The sequence below is a fragment of the Schistocerca piceifrons genome, chromosome 4 (assembly GCF_021461385.2).
Source record: "Schistocerca piceifrons isolate TAMUIC-IGC-003096 chromosome 4, iqSchPice1.1, whole genome shotgun sequence".
Lineage (NCBI taxonomy): Eukaryota > Metazoa > Arthropoda > Insecta > Orthoptera > Acrididae > Schistocerca > Schistocerca piceifrons.
Window position 1 is genome coordinate 389,660,206 of NC_060141.1, and position 19,809 is coordinate 389,680,014.

General features: G+C 45.6%; 1 protein-coding gene and 1 long non-coding RNA gene across 5 annotated transcripts in view; one reads left to right on the top strand and one right to left on the bottom strand.

The window, feature by feature from the left end:
* LOC124796256 (ETS-like protein pointed) overlaps nt 1-19,809 on the bottom strand; it is an 820,436-nt gene that overhangs the window by 57,869 nt on the left and 742,758 nt on the right. For all 3 annotated transcript variants that reach the window (XM_047260361.1, XM_047260360.1, XM_047260362.1), the window contains one exon: nt 14,231-14,386. In XM_047260361.1, coding sequence (XP_047116317.1) covers nt 14,231-14,386 — 156 coding nt within the window. The remainder of the gene's footprint in view (nt 1-14,230; nt 14,387-19,809) is intronic.
* LOC124796258 overlaps nt 18,647-19,809 on the top strand; it is a 54,051-nt gene continuing 52,888 nt past the window's right edge. The window contains exon 1 of one of the 2 annotated variants that reach the window (XR_007016733.1): nt 18,647-18,843. This is a non-coding gene — a long non-coding RNA (uncharacterized LOC124796258). The remainder of the gene's footprint in view (nt 18,844-19,809) is intronic. The other variant, XR_007016732.1, reaches the window with a different exon arrangement.

Below are 19,809 nucleotides of genomic sequence, written 5' to 3' on the forward strand. Positions count from 1 at the left end.
ACCCGCAGACGGACGCCAACTGACCAGCGCGACGGCGGGCGTCGGCGGAAGCGCGTCGGCGCGGCCGGAAGTGACGCAGGCGGGGTTCGGGGGAGGTGGTCCGGGCGCTGGCGAGCGGGTCGCGCCCCGGAACCGGCAACGGCGAGGCGCTTGCGTTATACTCGTAATAAGCCGGCGCGGCGCCTAGAAAGCGTGAACCGCGCATCGCGCTGTCTTGTTTCTCTTTTATTGGATGAGCCCGCCGCGCTGCAAAGGGCGCGTGCCGTGCCGCGCTTGTGCAACACTCGGCTCGTCTGCCGCGCGACTCTGCCGACAGGCGAATCCTCAATTTTCCCACATTTCATCTGCATTTACGCGTAGCTCACTCATTATTCCGGCGCCTCTCTACATCGCCGCTGCCAAAGCTTATGACTCATCAGTGGCTACAGTATGTCAAAAGCAAATTACTACAAAGAGCTTTTGGTAAGGGCCGCAAGACTAAAACCACAGTATCTATAGCAGTCCCTGCAACAGAGGCCGCTAAACTGGCGCGGCACTAGCTGGTGGCAGCGGTGCTGAATAGCGCTGCGGAAACAAATGACATCAACACGACTTGTCTCGTACAGGGGAGAAAAAGTATTAAGTCATGAACTTCACTATATCGATTTTGGCAGAGAGGAGAGCCCCACAAGTTTATAATCTTATATTTTAGTTGCAGGAGTAGTACAAATCGTGAATAAATCGATAGGAAAATATTTCCCGCCTAGAAGACCGACAAAAGAATTATCTATACAGCTTACTTGTCCACATAAAGACGCGCAGTTAATTAAAACGACGGCATGCATCATCACTTCTATACTGCCTTTACGTTAATTTTTTTAAATTTTTTTTAATAGCTTTCTTCGTAAGCGGCTTTCGATTTGCTCGGTTTTACGAGTATTAGCACCATCGCCATCACCACTCACTCATTTATTTATTTATTATTCCTTTTACAATCGAGAGCTATATTTTTAAGCCTGTAAGCTAATTACAAACTTCGTCCTCTGTCGCATTCAAGTAGGTTCACGGCCCAGTAAGGACGACCTACATAAACAGCCGAAATTCGGCTTATTAACTTAAGCACACGAGAAGCAGCTCAAGTTCTCGAAAATTTTAAATTCCCAAAATAGTCTCTAGTCTCATTTTTCGTCTCCGGTTTTAATGGATCAGAAAATTTAACAGCGGACAACCTGAGGTACAGTGGAATTTCTTAACCGTCGACAGATTAAATTGTTTACAATTGCAAAGGTATAGCTCTAGGGAGTCAATACATTCCTGGATCTGTATCTTTGCTATGAAAGAACTATTTTTTCGATGATTGAACAATCCAGTGGTAGGGCGATAACTTGTAAGGAACGCATGACTGGTGTGTTGATTTTGGAGCGTAAATACACGGATTAATATGTGCACGTATCAGTACAGTTTTACGGATTTTGAATTGGACATTAAATTTAACTCCGTCATTTTGGCTCAGAATCCTAGACGTAGAATTGATGATTTTTAAATAATTTTTCTACTGCAGAATCGCGTCCTGTACCACAGAGCATTGAGACTGCCCTAAACGACCACGAGCAGTCTACGGTGAGCCCATGTAATGACACCCCAGAAAATCACTCCACACCACCTTGTTGCACATGTGAGACACAGATGTGGAGGCGTTTGATATACCTGGTTGTCTCCATGTCTGCGGTTATGATGTTAGAAACAAATCTGAGTTTCATCCGTAAACAACACCCGGGGCCAATCTTGGGGCTCCCATTTTGCATAATTTCTTGCCCATCTAAAACGAAGTACGTGGTATAGTGATGTACGACATGTTGCTCGCCGTGGTCGTCGCGAATGGAGATCCTCTTCGCACAAAATTAAATTTTGGAGCACTCAGCCCATGGTTCCTTTGACTCAAAAGTCGTAGACACATGTCCGCATCATAGTGGTTCAAATGGCTCTGAGCACTATGGGACTCAACTGCTGAGGTCATTAGTCCCCTAGAACTTAGAACTAGTTAAACCTAACTAACCTAAGGACATCACAAACATCCATGCCCGAGGCAGGATTCGAACCTGCGACCGTTGCGGTCTTGCGGTTCCAGACTGCAGCGCCTTTAACCGCACGGCACTTCGGCCGGCCCGCATCATAGTACCTTGACTCCAGTGCACACGTCTTCTGCGCTTAATGTTATGATGTGGATCCGACAATTGGTCGCGATTGTCTTTCATAGTATGATGGATGTTCGCTATACTGTTCCACAGATGACTAACACGTCCGTACTGGTGTTTTACTTTCAACTGAAATGCTGCAATACATTCAAGGGCGGCGTTCTGCCCGTAGGTAGCGCTTATGGTAACCATATGTATGTTTACAGACATCGTCAGGGTGTGACCTTCCGACAACTAGAAGAGCAGTTAAGATTTGCGAAACATTTGTTTACGTGTTTGTTTAAAATCAGAGCGACAATGCCCGTTGTATTATCCAACTTAAGTATTGAACCTGCGAGTAATAGACTAGGTTTGTACTTGCAGGGATACTTTTCAGTGCATACTGAATTCGAAAAATAAGAGAACCTACTATAACAAAGACCGAAGCAGCATGAAAGATATATACGTGAGATGAAGCCCACTCTAAACACGCCATCATTAATTTTCTCTCTCGTTCATTTCCACGGGAATAGAAGTGAAACATTAATTTCATGTGAACTACAAATCGGTTGCACACCATGATTTTACACCTTTTATTTGCAGGCAACAAGTGAGTCATAGCTTAAGTGAAGTTAGTTACTTGCTACGAGATTATATAACCGGTTTACATGAGCGAGTGATTTTATTCGTAAGCAGTAGTTTACGGCGCCAATAAAAGAAACGAGACCTGGCAGTAAAATGTACAGTCTCCCTTTGAGCTTCCGGCGTGCGTTCCCAAGGAGCCGTCTCGGAACGCTGATGGAGGGAAATAGGTCCGGAGGGGATCCGTGTTATCTGCGCTCAGATAAATATTTCTAACGAGCCAATAAACGGTAGCTATAAAATTAATGTTACCGTTCATCTTTATGTGGCGTTTATGTATTTGCCCACATGAGAAGACAGAGGTTATGGTCTAGTTTGAACCCCCAGGTGTGTGGCCAGACAGTTTTCGAAAAATCCGTTTGAGTATTGTGTGTGGGTGTGGGGGGGGGGGGGGAGGGGAGGGGAGGGAGCGATGAAACAGGTACGCTTAAGCAGTGCTGGTGTTAACATCGACACATGGCAAATGAAGACCTCTTCAGTATTTTTTGGTCTGATAGGAATAGTGAGCGATGGTTTAATAAAATCTCTAGAAGTAATATTGCATATGGAACTAAAGTAGATTATTCAGGTTGCTTGCACGCAGTCGTTACAGCACACGGACTCAGTTTTTCAACATCTACATACATTGATAAAGATCACGTGTGACTCCAGCATCTTTCATGTTCCAAGCGAATTTCCTGTGATGTTTCGGCAGGTATTTGCAATTTATAAGTTGGCAGTCTAGTGGGATATATGTTTCATCGATGTGTGTTAACAGGGACAGTAAAACGCGGAAAATAACCAGTACCTCAGCAGCACCGCCATGGCCCGCGCCGTCTGCTACAGCCATGCAGCAGCGCTGCTCAGTCGCTGTTAGAGTACTTGTCATTGTTTGTGTTTTACTGCCCATGCTGTAGTCATACCGGCAAAATGAATATCGCACGTCACTAATTTGAGACCGCTGTATCGAATCGGCACCTAAAATTTCGATTTAAAAATAATTTTGTTTGCAAAGGGAAGCAAACCGGCGTTTTCGGTCGACACTGGGCGTCACAAGAAAAACGTAATGATCAGTATTGTTTGAGCTGACTCCATGAGCACATTGCAAAAACCATATTGCAAATATATACAGAAATACCAGAGAAAAGTCACCTGACGATTGTTACGAGGGACTCCATGTATACGTCTACAACATCCAGCAAAGGCAACACTTCCGAAAGTTACGGCTTAATTTGTTTTCAAAAATTATGCAAATCTTTAAGAACTCATTATTAATAACGTGACTGAAATTTGTTATGTTATTTCAGGGAACGCATTGTTTTTTAAAGCCCACGTCGAGGAATTGCTGACAAGTAACGTAATCTGTTTCGATGATAAAGCGACATTAAAAACAAACTCGTCACTTTTCCGGACGATGAATTTCTTCCCACGCTGACACCACAGTGGGCGGCAACACGTGGGACAATATATCAACTAAAACATTGATCTGGTTCCTATATAGTGTTGTAGCAGAACTCTTAATGTAAACTGGTGGCTTGCGTTAAGTGAACGTATTTACATAGCGGGTGTAACCGGTTTTTAGTGGGGAGACCGAAACAAACTGGAACATGAACGTCGTTTCTCTTTTGGATTGGACTAACGTACTTGTCACATGTACGGTTTTCCTCTTTTTCTGGCACGTGAGACTGAAACTGGTATTAACTCTTAGCTCCAAACACTGCGAGTATCTAGGGGATTGGTGAGACAGTTGTGAATAGAGTGAATTAGTTATACACACACACACACACACACACACACACACACACACACACACACACACACACACACACACACACACAAAGGAGGGGGGAGGGGGGAGAGGGGGGGGGGGAATATTCACCATAGTAAAAGCAAAAATCTGCTGACGGCAACGATCAGCCTGCTGTATGCGACCATCAGCAGCGTGTCGCGGAAGAATCTGCCTGAACTCTAATATTTGTTAGTCAAAAATGCCGCCTTCCGATAAAATGCCGTAGTGAGTCTCTCTGTTATTACTTATTATAAGAAAATATTTTGCTGATATTATAGACTATATGTCAAAATGGGCAGGATCATCACAAAAAACAGAAAAATAAATGATTTCATTTTTTATTGTTTTAAATGTAAGTTGTAGAAGAGTAGCCAAAATAGTATTTACTACGTTCCGATGGAAGATCAAACTTGGCATGGTCAAGAGGAATTTTCCAGTGGCATCTAGTGACCGTTGCTACAAGTTGGAGATGCACGTTATGCGAGGAAGCTATATAACTAATGGTGGCAATTTGCGAATGATAATGTTTCGTGAAAACAAATGTGACTGTTAAAAGAAGAGTACGAAGAGGCGTGAGGCGAACTATGACAGCTGCCCCAATTGACCTTCATACGGAGAAGGAAGCTGCTTATTGCCGACAAGGAAACTGTGTAAACACTAAGAATTACATTACAGTTGATCCCAAAATCAGTGACATAGATAAGTTTTAAGCTAAATTCTATCTTTTGTTTTCTTCCTAACATGTAATAACAGTTTTGAACCTATTTTACCAACGAAGCCTTTGCGTAATGCTGAGCAGTGGTTTATGTCACAAAACATTCTTTCAGAAACAATGGAGTTAGCAAAGGTATACTTGAACTAAATGAATGTTGCCCGCAGTTCACGTTTCCATTAAGCTGTTTCTGAGGAGATTTGAGCGCAGACTGGGCACTATCAATATGGCAAGGAATAAAAGGACCAAGAGAGCAGTTTTGCAGACCACTGGTCTTAAGTACGATTCGCGAGATCGATCTTTGTGTGTCTATCAAAGAATTTTCGGGAATAAGCGGTCAGAGCATCATACTATTCGAGCGGGTCGAATCTACGCGTCATCGCCATTCCAGTACCACAGAAAAACGCGGTTGATCAAATTTCAAAAAACAAGCAGAAGGCAGAAATGTTATAGAGATACTCGTACGCTATAATCAGAAATCTCTTTCTTCGGATTAGATACAATGACGCAATGCTGCACATTACATGGACCTTACAGCAGACATTACAAACAAAAAAAAAAAAATACGAGGAACAATTCTAAGCCTTAATAACAGGAGAAACTGCGGGCTACCAGGAAAGATAACCATCAGCACCATGAGCGGAACGGAACAACACGTGATACTTTAAGTACTGGAGAGGGAATAGGAAATGGCGAAAGATAGTGGAGGCGACATGCAGACTTGGAGAATGATGCAGTCTGTTATCACAGGCACAAATAGCATAAATCATTACAGAAATGGAAACGAATAACTCTAAAATACTAAATGAACATGAGAGAACATTCATGTTGAACAGTTACTGAATGTGATTTCGCACTTCGGAAGGGGCTAATGGAAGCAGAAATGTGTCGAGAAATATTACGTACAGGTGGGTAGTTCACTGTGCTAGCCATTTTACAGCAGATAATTGTTTTTCTTTTCTTTTTTTTTTACGGAAGCATATTAGTTGGAACGATTAGTTGCGACGTAGATGTACATCGAAAACCTGCGTGGGCTCAGTGCTAACGACGATTATATGCGGCAGCGGTCAACAGCGCCAGAAGATGTTTTAATGCAACATGAATTCACACACAAATATTACTTGTCTGAGGCACATTTTGGCGATTACAGTGTAGAAGCGTGTTACGAAGCAGTTAGAAGATGTGCAAGCGCGGCTTATCGAACGCGGAGGTGAAAGGTCGAGTGTTATGAATAGTGACAGTGAGGATGAATTTAATGAGGATTACTTTAATTTTCGTTCGTCTCATAGTGAGGATATTGTTAGTATCGTCGATCTTGCCCTTTCTGCATCTCAGGGCCGAGAAAATCGTTCCTCGCGTTTCCTGTGCTCGACTTCCAGGAGTGAAACTGATGACGATGTTGAGGGGACAATGAAGACTGCGAAAGAGATCCCGTATCTGTGGATAGTTTCCAGTGGTAGGGAACGGGCAGAAACGACCAGCACTGCACAACCATGCCTAGCGTAAGGCGCGCACAGAAAGTGCACTGCTGCCACAGACTCACCAACGAAAGGGTTAATGGACGTGGATGTGCTGTAAATTTCCCAGTTAAACATCCCATCATTTTAAGAAGCGGTTTTCCAACGTCCGACTGACTAAATAGTGACCAAAAGATACAAAATTCTCACCGTGCATGTGAGGATGCACCTAAGAAATAAGGCATCACTGCCGGCCGTTGTGGCCGAGTGGTTCTAGGCGCTTCAGTCCGGGACTGCGCTGCTGCTACGGTCGCAGATTCGAATCCTGCCTCGGACACGGATGAGTGTGATGTCTTTAGGTTAGTTAGGTTAAAGTACTTCTAAGTTCTAGGGGACTGATGACTTCAGAAGTTAAGTCCCATAGTGGTCAGAGCCATTAGAACCATAAGGCATCACAAATGAGCTGTAACTCATCAACATGACGCACCACTAGATGATAACTATCGTGTACAGTGATTAGGTCGGTGAGAATCGGCTAAAGCTGTAGGCAACCGCTTAATATGAAGAGCGTCTTAAGAGTGACTGCTGTACATACTTTCAATTACTAATCTGCGGTGTCGGCAGTTTTCCGGGGAGCAGGCGGCTGAGGTGAGCTTCAGCGCGAGCACTACACAGCGGGCCTACCTGTGAAGAGCATGCGTGGCGGCGAGGTGGCCGCGGCTGCGGCTGCGCCAGACTGCGGACTTTCGCCGGCCCGCGCCTTACCCGCACGGCACGCCGCGGCAGCGCAAGGCACGCTCCGCTGCACTTACTGCTCCACTCCAGACTGCTCTTCCTTCATGCCCAATATTCGGCCTACTCTACGCACTCCCCGGTCGCGCTAACCCGAAAGAAACAACCGTCTACAATATTGTTAAGGCTTTCCTGGACACTTGTTAACAGACTTTCTGTTGGCTACTGTCTCGGGTTCTTCGGCCAAAGTTTGATGGAAAATTTTTCTGACGTTCCGTCAGCACGAGTGACTGGCATTGTCAAAGCTTCACCCTCCATTACTGGTGGTGGACTCGTGGCCACAGATTATATATACCTGGCACTCCAACAGCCAAGCGTTTTTCCGTGGTCATTTTCGGAGCTGTTCTTCCCCTGCTACCTGCAGCGGTCGTCCGCTGCAGTACGGGAATCCAGGATCCGTCCAGCTTAAGGCTTTCTTCTCTGTCATGTTTGTGTATTTCTACCCTGAACAAGCGGATATGATATCTCTTCTCTACAGCGTGTCGGCGAATTTTACTGTATGGTCGGTGTCGGACATAAGGCGTCGATTTCTCAACCTGCCCCAGCCTGCAATGCCTGCAGTTTTGTGCTGATTGATCGTCCAGTCATTCCAATATACGCTTTTCCGCATGTCCACGGTATTCGGTAATATTCCCGACTTTAAAAGTGAGTCCTTTCCTCCTCTGCCGATCTGAGTCACTCTTTCATCTTCTTTGTCGGTTTATAAATAGTCTTTAAGGTGTGTTTGCGCAATATACGACCTATTCTGTCCATTATTCTGCGAATGTGTGACAGAAAGGCCGTACCGGACACATTTTTTTAACGATACAACGTCAGTTCGCTTGTTTGATTCTGCGACACTTCTTATGTAGACTAACTGGTGACGTACCCATTGCTCCTCATATCACTTTCCAGTTCTTGCACCTTGTGTCTGAGGTGTTGCGGACATATTGGTCTTTCTCGCGTTACCAGCGTATTAATCATGCCTCTTTTCTGGCTCCGGTGATGATTGAACTGTTTGTAGCAGGTATCGGTCCCTCTGTGTCTGTTTCCGATGCAATGCACTCTGTGTCCCAAGTTTTCACCCTATGTCATGAGCAGAACACCTAGAAAGGGCAGCTGTTGATCATTTCCACTTCACGGTAAATTTTACGTCCATGGAGGCTGTTCAGGTGTCTTAGGCAGTCACCGAGCTGTTCCTCACCACAGATCCACGCAACGTCAGTATCTATAGCACACCTTAGGTTTACAGGGTCCCCAGTCCAGCGCCTTTGCCTCATTGACCAAACGACAGCCTGGCAGCTTTGATGTTGCTTCTTTGTTTACCCAAGTGCCATTCCATGACTCTTTGTTCCATTTTCCCGGAAGACGTCACCAAGCTCTCTCATGTACGTCTCAGCACGAATTATTTCATGTGGAAGGGCAACTTCTACTAACACTTCCAAGGCGTCGCGATGGGCAGTCCACTTAGTCCATTGGTGGCCAACTTCTTCGTGGAACATCTCGAAGCACAGGCACATGAGGTCGACAATACCTTCATTGCGCGGATCCATGGTGTGGAACAGCTCGGTGATTTCGTAAAACACCTGAACAGTCTCCAAGCATGTAAAATTTATCATGGAGGTGGAAAAGGACCAATAGCTGCCCATTCCAGATGCTCTGGTCACATGATATGTTGAAAACCTGGGAGACAGCGTGTATCGGAAACCGAGACATACGGACCGATACCTGCACCAACTGTCAAATCATCACCTGAGCAGTAAAGAGGCATGATTAATACGCTCGTAACATGAGCAAGACGAATATGTGAGCCGCAACACGCGAGATGCAGCAGCTGCAAAGCGATCTGAGGAGAAATGGGTATTTCACGAATTAGTCTACATAAGAAGTTCACAGAATCAATCAGGTGAAGTGACACACCGTAAAAAGAAATGCCGGATACGGCCTTTCTGCCATACATTCACAGAGTAGCAGAAAGAAACGGTCGTATATCGAGGAAACACAGCGTAAAGACCTAAACCGACAAAGAAGATCGAAGAGTGTCTCAGGTCGGCAAAGGAGACTAGGGATCCACCCACAATGTCGGGAATATACCTCATACCTTGGACTTGCGGAAAAGTCTATATTGGAATGAACTGACGATCAAGCAACACTAGGATTAGCGAACATAAGAGGCATTGCAGGATGTGACAGCTGGAGAAATTAGCCGTGGCGGAGGACACGTTAGGTGACACCCATCACATGGTGAAATTCGCCGACACGTATGTTCTGGCTGTACAGAAGAGCTGTCGCACTCGTTTGTTCAGGGAAGCTACAGAAATACACAAATATGACAACTGCTTCAACAAGAGAAGATAGCCTGAAGATGAACGGATTCTGGATTCTCGTGATGCAGCGAACGACTCTTGCCACCAAGTAGCAAGGGGAGAACCGCAGCGGAAATGACCTCGGAGAAGCTCTTGGGCGTTGGTGCAGTAGGTACATATAATTTGTGGTCGCGAGCTCGACTCCAGTCCACCACCAGCAATGGAGGGTGAAGCTGTGACAATGCCAGCCAATCACGCTGGCGAAAATGCAGAAAAATCATCAAACAAACGTCAGCCGAAGAACCAGACACAGACGCCAACAGGCAGTTTGTCAACAACCATTTACTCAGTTTCTTGTAGTACAAACACACCAGAGACTGTGATTCACCTCTGTGACACCGACATTAAACTCTGCGGCCTATTCTTTCTTTTCAAACGCAGAGAGCCTTTTGTTGGCATCTAGTTTTACACCAATTCGGTCCCATAATCATGAACAGGGACACCAATACATACACTCATACAGTCTTAAACACGGTACAGATGTGACATTGACACTTCGCTCACATGTTTGAGGAAGTCAATGTTAAACCCTTCTACACCGAGACACTAGTGCGTGAATCTAAAGCGGAATTCCAGACCTGTCACCGCCTCTCGGTAACCACAATTACAGGGTAAAGCCCAGTTCCACCGACAAAATTTCGCAAGTTGCTCAGGGATAATTTTTCCAGTACCTCGGAATAAGGGACGCGAAGTCTACAGTGGCTTGTTTCAGGGTGACTGCATTTCGTTCAATTTCTTGTCCCCTTTTATCTTGATATCTTTAGTGCACTGAAAATACCTACAATACAGTCACCTGTTGGCATTATGCGGTATGCATGCGTTATTTGCAGACTAGTTCCATTCACTCACGATACTTGGCGTGGCCAACACTTCCGTTCACTTTACGCTTCGTTCTCAACCTTGCACTCAATGGTGCTCCGATCTGTCTACGGTTTGGTTGTTTTCCGGCAGTGTTACATAGCCATCAGCGCTACATAGCAATACGGACAGGTTTAACCTACTGATTACGAGTTGTATCATTTAAAGTAAACCAACACCACTGAAAAAAATAGCCCGACAGAGATCTGATCAGTACTATATGCACGGCCGCAGGCATTACTGTTGTCAACAGCAAGAATCGTGAGCAAATAAAACAAGTTTGTTTCAAGAAAGACACTACTTTTGCACTATTGTGCAGACATTTCCAGTGTAATACAATTACAAAGCTAAACGGCTTTAAGAAATCAGTTACCCTGAAATATGTCCACGGACACCATATGCCCCTCATTCCAAAATACTTTGAAAATTTCACTATACATCCTCCGAATTTTTTTTGATGGAGTTCGAGTTCGCCCTATGTATGAAGCAGACTAGTCAACATATAAGTCATTGTTCTTTTTTCCGGCACCTTACAGAATATTCCACTGGGAAACAACCCATCTCGAAAAACTGTCATACCTTCTGCCACTAAATGAAATATACGTGTCACATTACACTCGACCTATTCAGCCGGTCTGTATCTCACTGAAAAACGAAACGAGAACACTAAACATGGAAACATTTCGAATTTTCTTTTTCTTATTTGGTGTCCAAACACAAGCTAATGGCTTGGCTTCAATGGAAGAAATATTCCGTTCGATGTTGAAAGTGTTCAGTAATCAAAGTTAGGAGACAGTAGTAATCATGTCAAATAGACATAGCAGCGGAAAATGTACGAAATACCGCTGAACTAAAATAACTGACATTCAGTGGCTGCGGTTCGCGTATTTAAATTTCCTACGGTAGTGACTTGATATGAGATTTTAGTCTTGAGAGTCCACAGGTAAAGAATATGTTGTGCTCACTGCTGCAAGACCTTGAGTGTATTTACTCTTTTCCATACTATCAGTTTCTTAAAAACTTAGGAACTGCTGCACTCCTCCGCTATATGTTATTTCTAACATACACTGATCAACAATGTCCGGGCGCCCTTAGGCTTATGAAATGAGGAATCAAAAGTGGTTCAAATGGCTCTAAGCACTATGGGACTTAACATCTGAGGTCATCAGTCCCCTACACTTAGAACTATTTAAACCTAACCAACCTAAGGATATCACATACATCCATGCCTGAGGCAGGATTCCAACCTGCGACCGTAGCAGCACCGCGGTTCCGGACTGAAGCGCCTAGAACCGCTCGGCCCCAATAGCCGGCAATGCGGAATCAACCACCAAATGTCACGAGAGATGAACCTGTTACTATACAAGCGGGCGAGGGGTATTGTGTTGATTGTAGTAAAGCAATACCAGCAGATAGGGTAGGTGAGGAGAGCTCGCCAACATCGAACGTGGAGTAGTCACTGGATGTCACCTGACTAACAAATCCATCTGGGGCATTTCAATCCCCCTAAAGCTGCCCATTTCGACCATTGGTGATGTGAATGGGAAGTGGAAACGCGAAGGAACTACCATAACTAAACCAAAACCAGGCAGACCTCGTGTACTGACGGACAGGCACCGTCGAGCGTTGCAGAGGGTGGGTGTAAAAGATCGCACGAAGTCAGCGGAAAGGTAGGCTACGACTCGTGAGTTCGGAAGTGCTACCAGCAGTCCAGCTAGCACAACTAGTGTCCGTAAAGAGTTAGAGAGAATGGGGTACATTGTCGATCAGCTCCTCATAAGCGACACATTTCTGTCGTCAGTGTTACGTGACGTAAGAGATAGTGTATAGAGTCACGTCACTGGACAGTGGACGACTGGAAACCAGTAATTTAGAGTGGCGAATCTATATACCCTGTGGAAATCCGATGGAAGAGTTTGGGATTGGCAAAAGCCAATACAGTAAAGTACAGAGGAAGTGGTGTTACGATTGTGGAAATCCGATGGAAGAGTTTGGGATTGGCAAAAGCCAATACAGTGAAGTACAGAGGAAGTGGTGTTACGATATGGAGGTATTTTTCAAGGTTAGGATGTGGTCTTATTACGTTTAAGAGGAAGGATATGAATTTTTTTTACAGTATTGTGTACTGCGTACAGCGTAGACGAGGGCTGCTTAAGTATGCCAATGCACCCTGTCATAAGGCGGCCCCTATGAGGCAATGGTTAGTGGACAATGACATTCCTGAAACGAACTGGCCTGCCTGGAGTCCCAAGCACAACACGGTCGAACATTTTAGGGATGAGTTAGAACGTCGACTTCGCTTCAGATCCCACCGTCCAACATCACTACTTTTTCTAGTTTCAGCACTTGTGGAGAGCTGTTTAGACATCTTTGATTTTGGTGCTGCGGTGTTTGCAGGATTGGCCGACTAGGTCGTTTCCAGAGGACGCCCGATTGATTGTTGTTCGTGTGGTGAATGCAATCTTCGTGGAGGCTCCTGCAGCGGAATACGCGGCGCCAGTTTGGAGGAACTCTGCTCACACTAAGCAAGTTGACGTCGCCGTAAACGAAACTGTACGTATTGCCACAGGGTGCCTCAAACCAACTCCCAAAGACAAAATTTATGCCATCATAGGCATAGCGCCACCCACTATCCGCAGACAAGTAGCCGCCGGGATCGAAAGATCAAAACAAAAGAATGATCCTCGACACCCGATGCATATGCACCGAAAACAACGTGTCCGGCTGAAATCTCGCAGGAGTTTCATTGAAACTACTGAAGAGTTCGCCACCAAGTCCGTCGCAAGGCGGCTATCTCTTTGGGAAGAAATGGTGCCACACTCCACAGTTGAGCTACTTGAGGAAGGATCTGCAGGACGAAGTAGCCGAGCGGTTAAAGGCGCTACAGTCTGGAACCGCACGACCGCTACGGTCGCAGGTTCGAATCCTGCCTCGGGCATGGATGTGTGTGATGTCCTTAGGTTAGTTAGGTTTAAGTAGTTCTAAGTTCTAGAGGACTTATGACCACAGCAGTTGAGTCCCATAGTGCTCAGAGCCATTTGAACCATTTGATCTGCAGGATTTCAACTACCTTTTACAACTTGGAGGTCATTAAACCGGCTGCACACTGGAGTAACTGGGTGCAAAACAAACCTATTTAAGTGAGGCTACAGCGATAGCGATAGGTGTGAATGCGGAGCAATACAGGACTTGGACCACCTATTGATTTGCCCAGATGTCTATAGCATGCACTAAAGACGATATTTTGAAAGTCAATGACAAAGCAACCTACGTTGCTAATTACTGGGAAGGGAAGGTATAATTGGTGCATCCGGATACGGAAGAAGAAGAAGCACTTCTGGAGGAATGGTCTGCAGTTCCTCCGCAGACATTCAGAAGTCTCCTGAAAGTATATGCGGTGAAGGCGAAAAGTCCGGATCCTTTAGATCAGATAGCTACAGCAAGAGGCTTAAATGCGGTAAAAGACGCGGCAGTGTGGACTTGGCGCCTGGCCGGGTACTCACCGTCGTGTAGGAAGGCCGCCTGCTGGCCGTGCGGGGTGTTGGCGCCGTACGCGCCGCCCGCGACAGCGTTGCCCAGGTACTCGCTCAGGTCCGGCACGCACACCGACTCGTACAGGCCGGCCGGCGCCGTGCCCAACGACCGCTCCTTCTCCACCTCTGCAACACAACGCGCCACCAGGTCACTCCTCCGACAAAACAACGTGTCCCCGCTAAGCCTTCAGTGTTACCTTCTACTCTTATGCCCAAAATACTCGCAGCCCATAGATGTAAGCAACTTTCACAAAGCAATCTTCTCGTAACATCTTACAACCTTCTGCGACGTGTTCTTGAGACGTATTTTGCACTTATTTTAAGTGCTCTCTCTCTCTCTCTCTCTCTCTCTCTCTCTCTCACACACACACACACACACACACACACACACACACACACACACACACACACACGAGCGCGCGTGCATACATATTATAAAAATGGATGTACGTATATATGAATGTATGCATGTATGTTCCACATCATCTCCTAAACACTGGACCGATTTCAACCAAAATTGGTACACGTGTATCACTTCCTGCTTGGAATGAATCGCTATGTGCGTAAGTACAACTTATACAGGGTGGTCAGAAAATGTATGAAATGCTTGTAGGGATGTTACAGGGCAGGTTGTACTGAGACATATATGTTAAGAAAGAAATTCGATACGTTGCTCCGTTTCCGAATTATTTATCATAGAATTTAGCCAATCGGGGAGCCGCGCACTCGCATTCAAGCGGTCTGCCAGGGGCGGTGTTGCCCAACGAGTGCTTTGTCTCGTTAGCTGAAACTTGTATTTACGCGCGCGACGATCTGATTGGCTAACTTCAATGCTAAATAGCTCGGAAACGGCGCAACGTATCGATTTTTTTTGTGACATTCATATCTCAGTACAACCTGCCCTGCAACATCCCTACAAGCGTTTCAGACATTTGCTGACCACACTGTATATCAAAGGGGTCGGGGTGGAGTGGAGTGGAGAAGCCTTGCAGCCCATGAAGCGCGGCTACTTTGCTCACTTGAAAATGGGGGCACTCAGTGCACTTTGCACATAACTGCAAACGTTTACAAAACTTTTCCTCGGCGACGGCTCCTACACAATGAGGAAAGGCAAAAAAGTTTACTGCTTTCTGCATTTTCACTGTTAGTGCAGTACAGATGCTGCATGAAGCACGACGTTTTAATTTTACTAACTGTATTCGCGGCACATTTTGCGGGCAGTACTCACATTTACCACTGAATGTACCATCAAAATTGTATCATTTTACGACGCACAGTTCAGAAGATATGACGTCAGATACTGCGATGCGTAAAAAATAAATAAATAAATAAATAATAAATAAATAAAAAAATAAATAAATTAATAAAAAATAAATAAAAAACTAGAATGTTCCCAAAAAATATACCGTTATACAACACAATAGTTCAGGACATACGATGCCATACACATTGAGCTACCTGAAAATAAAACTGCAGAGAGAAATTTGATAGAGATAAAAGTGAAATACGTGTACAAATACGTCTGAAATGTGTTAAATATATATTACATACGCACAGGCGGGAAAAGTCATGGGTTATCAGCTCATCCTGGACCCCTGGAACGATTTCAACTAAAGTTAGTATACGTATTAGTTACGATATGGAAAGAAATATTGAGGAAGTAAGAAGTATCAGAGTTCTATTCGTGTGAGTGTGATAACGTGGAGTGAGAGAGGGCGAAGGAGGAGATGGACAGGGAGAGGGGAAGGAGGAGACAGACTAACATAAGACTGGAATAAATACATACACGGGCAATGTCTGTTAGCTTGTTTCGAATAACGCTGTGGGCACGTAAATTGTTTTTAAGCTTACAAGGGAGCGAATTCCTGTACTTTCTCGATTTATTAGACGATTCCGTGGGATCATCGAGCATAAGTTAATTCATGTTAAAGAGGAGCAGTACAAATGAGATCATCAGAGACAAACGTATCAAAATGGGGACCATGCAGTAGACGAAGGGAAAGAATTCTGTATCTTGGAAGCAAAACAACCCATGACGGACGAAGAAACGAAGACATAATAATCAGACTAGCACAGGCAAAGAGAGCATTGTTGACCAAAACACGCCAAACTGTATGTGATACCTGGCTTAATTCGTTACAGAAATTTTCGAGGATGCACGTCTGGAGCACAGCATTATAAGTGTGAGCCATGGACTGCGGGAACACTGAGAAAGAAAGAAAAAAAAAGAAAAACAAGTAATCGGAGTGTTTGAGATGTGGTATGGGAGGATGCGATCTCTGGACGAAAGGAACTAACTAGAAGATGATGCAGTATGATAGGCCAAGTGTTAAGGCACCAGAGAATAATTTCCACGGCACTAGGTCGAGCTGTAGCGGGGAAGAATTTTGAGGGAAGAAACAGACTGGAATATATTTGACAAAATAATTGAGGAAGTTGAGTGTAAGTGATACTCTGACACGAAGAGAATGGCACAGGGTAGGAAATCTTGGCGGGCCACATCGAACCAGAAGACTGGTGAAAAAAATCGGACTGCCACATAATGCAAATGACAGGAAAGCTTTTATAAGGCGAGAACACCTTGTATGAGCACGGCTGCGCTATTAACGTGCCTCAAGGTCATCTGACCTGGACGCGCTGCTTTTCTTCTCTACGTAAAGCCGTCATGTGTACTAATAGGATAACCGGTCACATTCTATGCAACGAAGTAAAAATGTTTTCTTGTTATTTTGTTTGGAGGACATGGAAGCAGGAACGTATTGACTGTCCCATGAGCTATGTATGAAAATTTTGATTTAAAACATACAGATATACAGACCTTCCGCAAGCCACGGCATAGTGCACGGCGGAGGGTGCTTCGTACTAACATTAGCTCTTTCCTTTCTCATGATCCCCACGCGAGGTATATGGTAGTGGCAGCAGTATTCATTGAATACAGGTTCTATACTCAAGAGGATTACATACATAACTATAGAAATGAATAGTCAAAATAATAGCCAGCTGAAACTTCACCTATTCCAAACACATGCCATAGCTGTGACGACTTGACTAGTGCGTTGAAGCTGGAGCTGGATGCAGTCGATTCGAATCCTTGTAGCAGAAGAAAAATTCTTCACCAGCATTCTTGACCAAAAGACTGAGTCCAGAGTCTAGAATAAATCCAGATATTCTCTGCAATGGCTCCCTTAGTTAAGGTACATGTTGGTGATCCGTGCACCTGCTGATGACCTTAATCTGGGTGACACCCATGGTGCTATTCGACAGGAGTGGGCTACGTAGCGGCACCGAGCTTCTCCGTTTTCCTTCTTGCTGTCATCACCAACAAAAACTCATTCACTCATAGTTTCCTTGTTACACAACAATTATCACTTCGCGAAAGTTATGGTGACTGATTGACGGGAACAATGAAAAACTGCAGCCATGTAGTGGAGCTCCTAATATACGTAATGAACTTTCAGTTTTAGTGACGTCTGCAGAGAATAACCACATCGGACGACGTTGCTGTCGAGGTAGCATAATTTCCATTCAGTCCATGTCGATGCAAGGCTGCTGCACGAGCGCCCACACGTCCAACACGGAATTTTCACGTGTCCTATCACAAACACACGGACTACGCTCTTCTACGTGTAACACGAGGCACATATTCAGGGGCACCAGTTAGCGTGCTCGAAGAGTTGAAAGAAGCCTCCCTGTTGGCTCACTGTGCAGCTCGGGTCGTGTAGTCGACAGAGAATGGACGCCCACTCGGGAACACAAGATGGCGCGGAGCTTGAACAGCGGTCTCTTGTTCCTATTCGCGAGCGATGGGCAGGGGAGTGTCGAACGCACACAATTCGTTAACTACGATTTTCCCATTACGTTTCCAAGGTGCAGTAACTGCTCATCCTAGGCAGAAGGATACATTTCGGTGTGCTTGTAGTCTCTCACGAGCCAGCCTGTATTTGATCCACCTGTGGAGTATAGAAGCCAGACACACAGTGGCCATCACAGTGTATTCCCCACTCACGCCTTCATACACTGGTGACAATTTGTCAGAAGGGTACATTCCGGTGTTCTCGCAGTCCCACGGGGGAGAGGCAGTCTCGGCTGCAACCTTGTGATGTAGGAGCTTGCACCGTGTATTCCGTAGCGACAACCGCACTCGCGGCCGTAGACTCGGCGAACGACTGACAGCAGTTGTAGCAGCACAGCGGCGGCTGCCCGGGGTGGCGTCCGGCCGCCGGCGGGACCGGGGCCGGCTTCCCGTGCCGGCTCCTGCTGCCGCTGCGACACTTCCGCGGCGCGACGGAAGCGTCATTGTCGCGGCGTTTCCTCTCATTAGGCGCCGCCGGCAGCAGCAGCGGCAGCCGCTCCGTCCGGCCGGACGGCCAGCATCCGACCGGCATTGCCGATTGCTATTGAGCCCCGCAGGAAATCCTGCAGTCAATACGGGGGATGTGTGTCAGCGTGGTGCGCGCCGCCAGCACGCAGTTGTGGCCCGACACTCTGCCCAGACGGACGCGACGCGACGCGACGCGGCGTGGGAGATCCCGCGCCGCAGGTCACGCACGAGGCGAGCGGCGAGGGACGCCGGTCGCGGCGGGGTGAGTGTCGCGCTTCTGCCGTGCCGCCAGCCGCACGCAGCCACACTGCGCTCACACCAATTTCCCCGAAATCGTGTGTCCTAGCTTTGCGTCTGTGTCGCTGCGTCCCACTCAGTGTCAGGTGCTGCTTCTCTTGCAATTATAAGCTACTAAAAGATTGTGAAAGTTCCTGATTCGCACGCTCTGAAAAACGTCTTTTTGTTGTTGATACGAATTACGTGCAATCCCTGATTCCCGCAGTACTTATTACGTAACCGTATCTTGCGTCATTCGAAAACTCTTTGATCGAATGATGTGCTTTCACACGCACACGAACACACAAAATCACAATTTAGTTCTTTATAACTCAGATAATGGCTTATTTCGTTTATCTGCTGTTATATGGAATTTTTCTGCAGTTAATTTTTTGCTATCTGGTGCCTTAAATGTTCGAAAATGTTGACCATCAGATTGTTTGAAAATATTGCTTCGACTCACGTCGCTTTGACTTCGTATGGAAGGACACGAAGATTTTTTGACACTTGCAAGCGTCCATTTACTTATTTCTCAGATACTGTGTGTAAAAGGATAAAATGCACAATTTGTGACCTTCCTATAATGGTAAAACAATGTACGGAGAAAAGATGAAATATCTGAATGTAGAGTTCTATTCCAAAAAATAAATGGAGACAAAATTTGTTGCAAGCATTAACACTAGATAGCGCGAATTACAATGAATCCCTCCGTTACACACAGTGGCTCGAGGAGAATACATGCGAAATCCGGGAACGTGTCTCTCAATATACGCGGGTTGCCTCAGCGTATTGACTCATACAGACACGAGAAGTGACTGTTTAGCTGCTTATGGAAAGCAGGCGGGTAAGTAGCAATTTCCAAAGCAAATGTTCTGGGTTATCTCCATTTCGTGTGGTGTGTAGGAAGAGCCTGACGGTAAAGCCTCTCGCAGGCTAGTACGTTAACGGACGA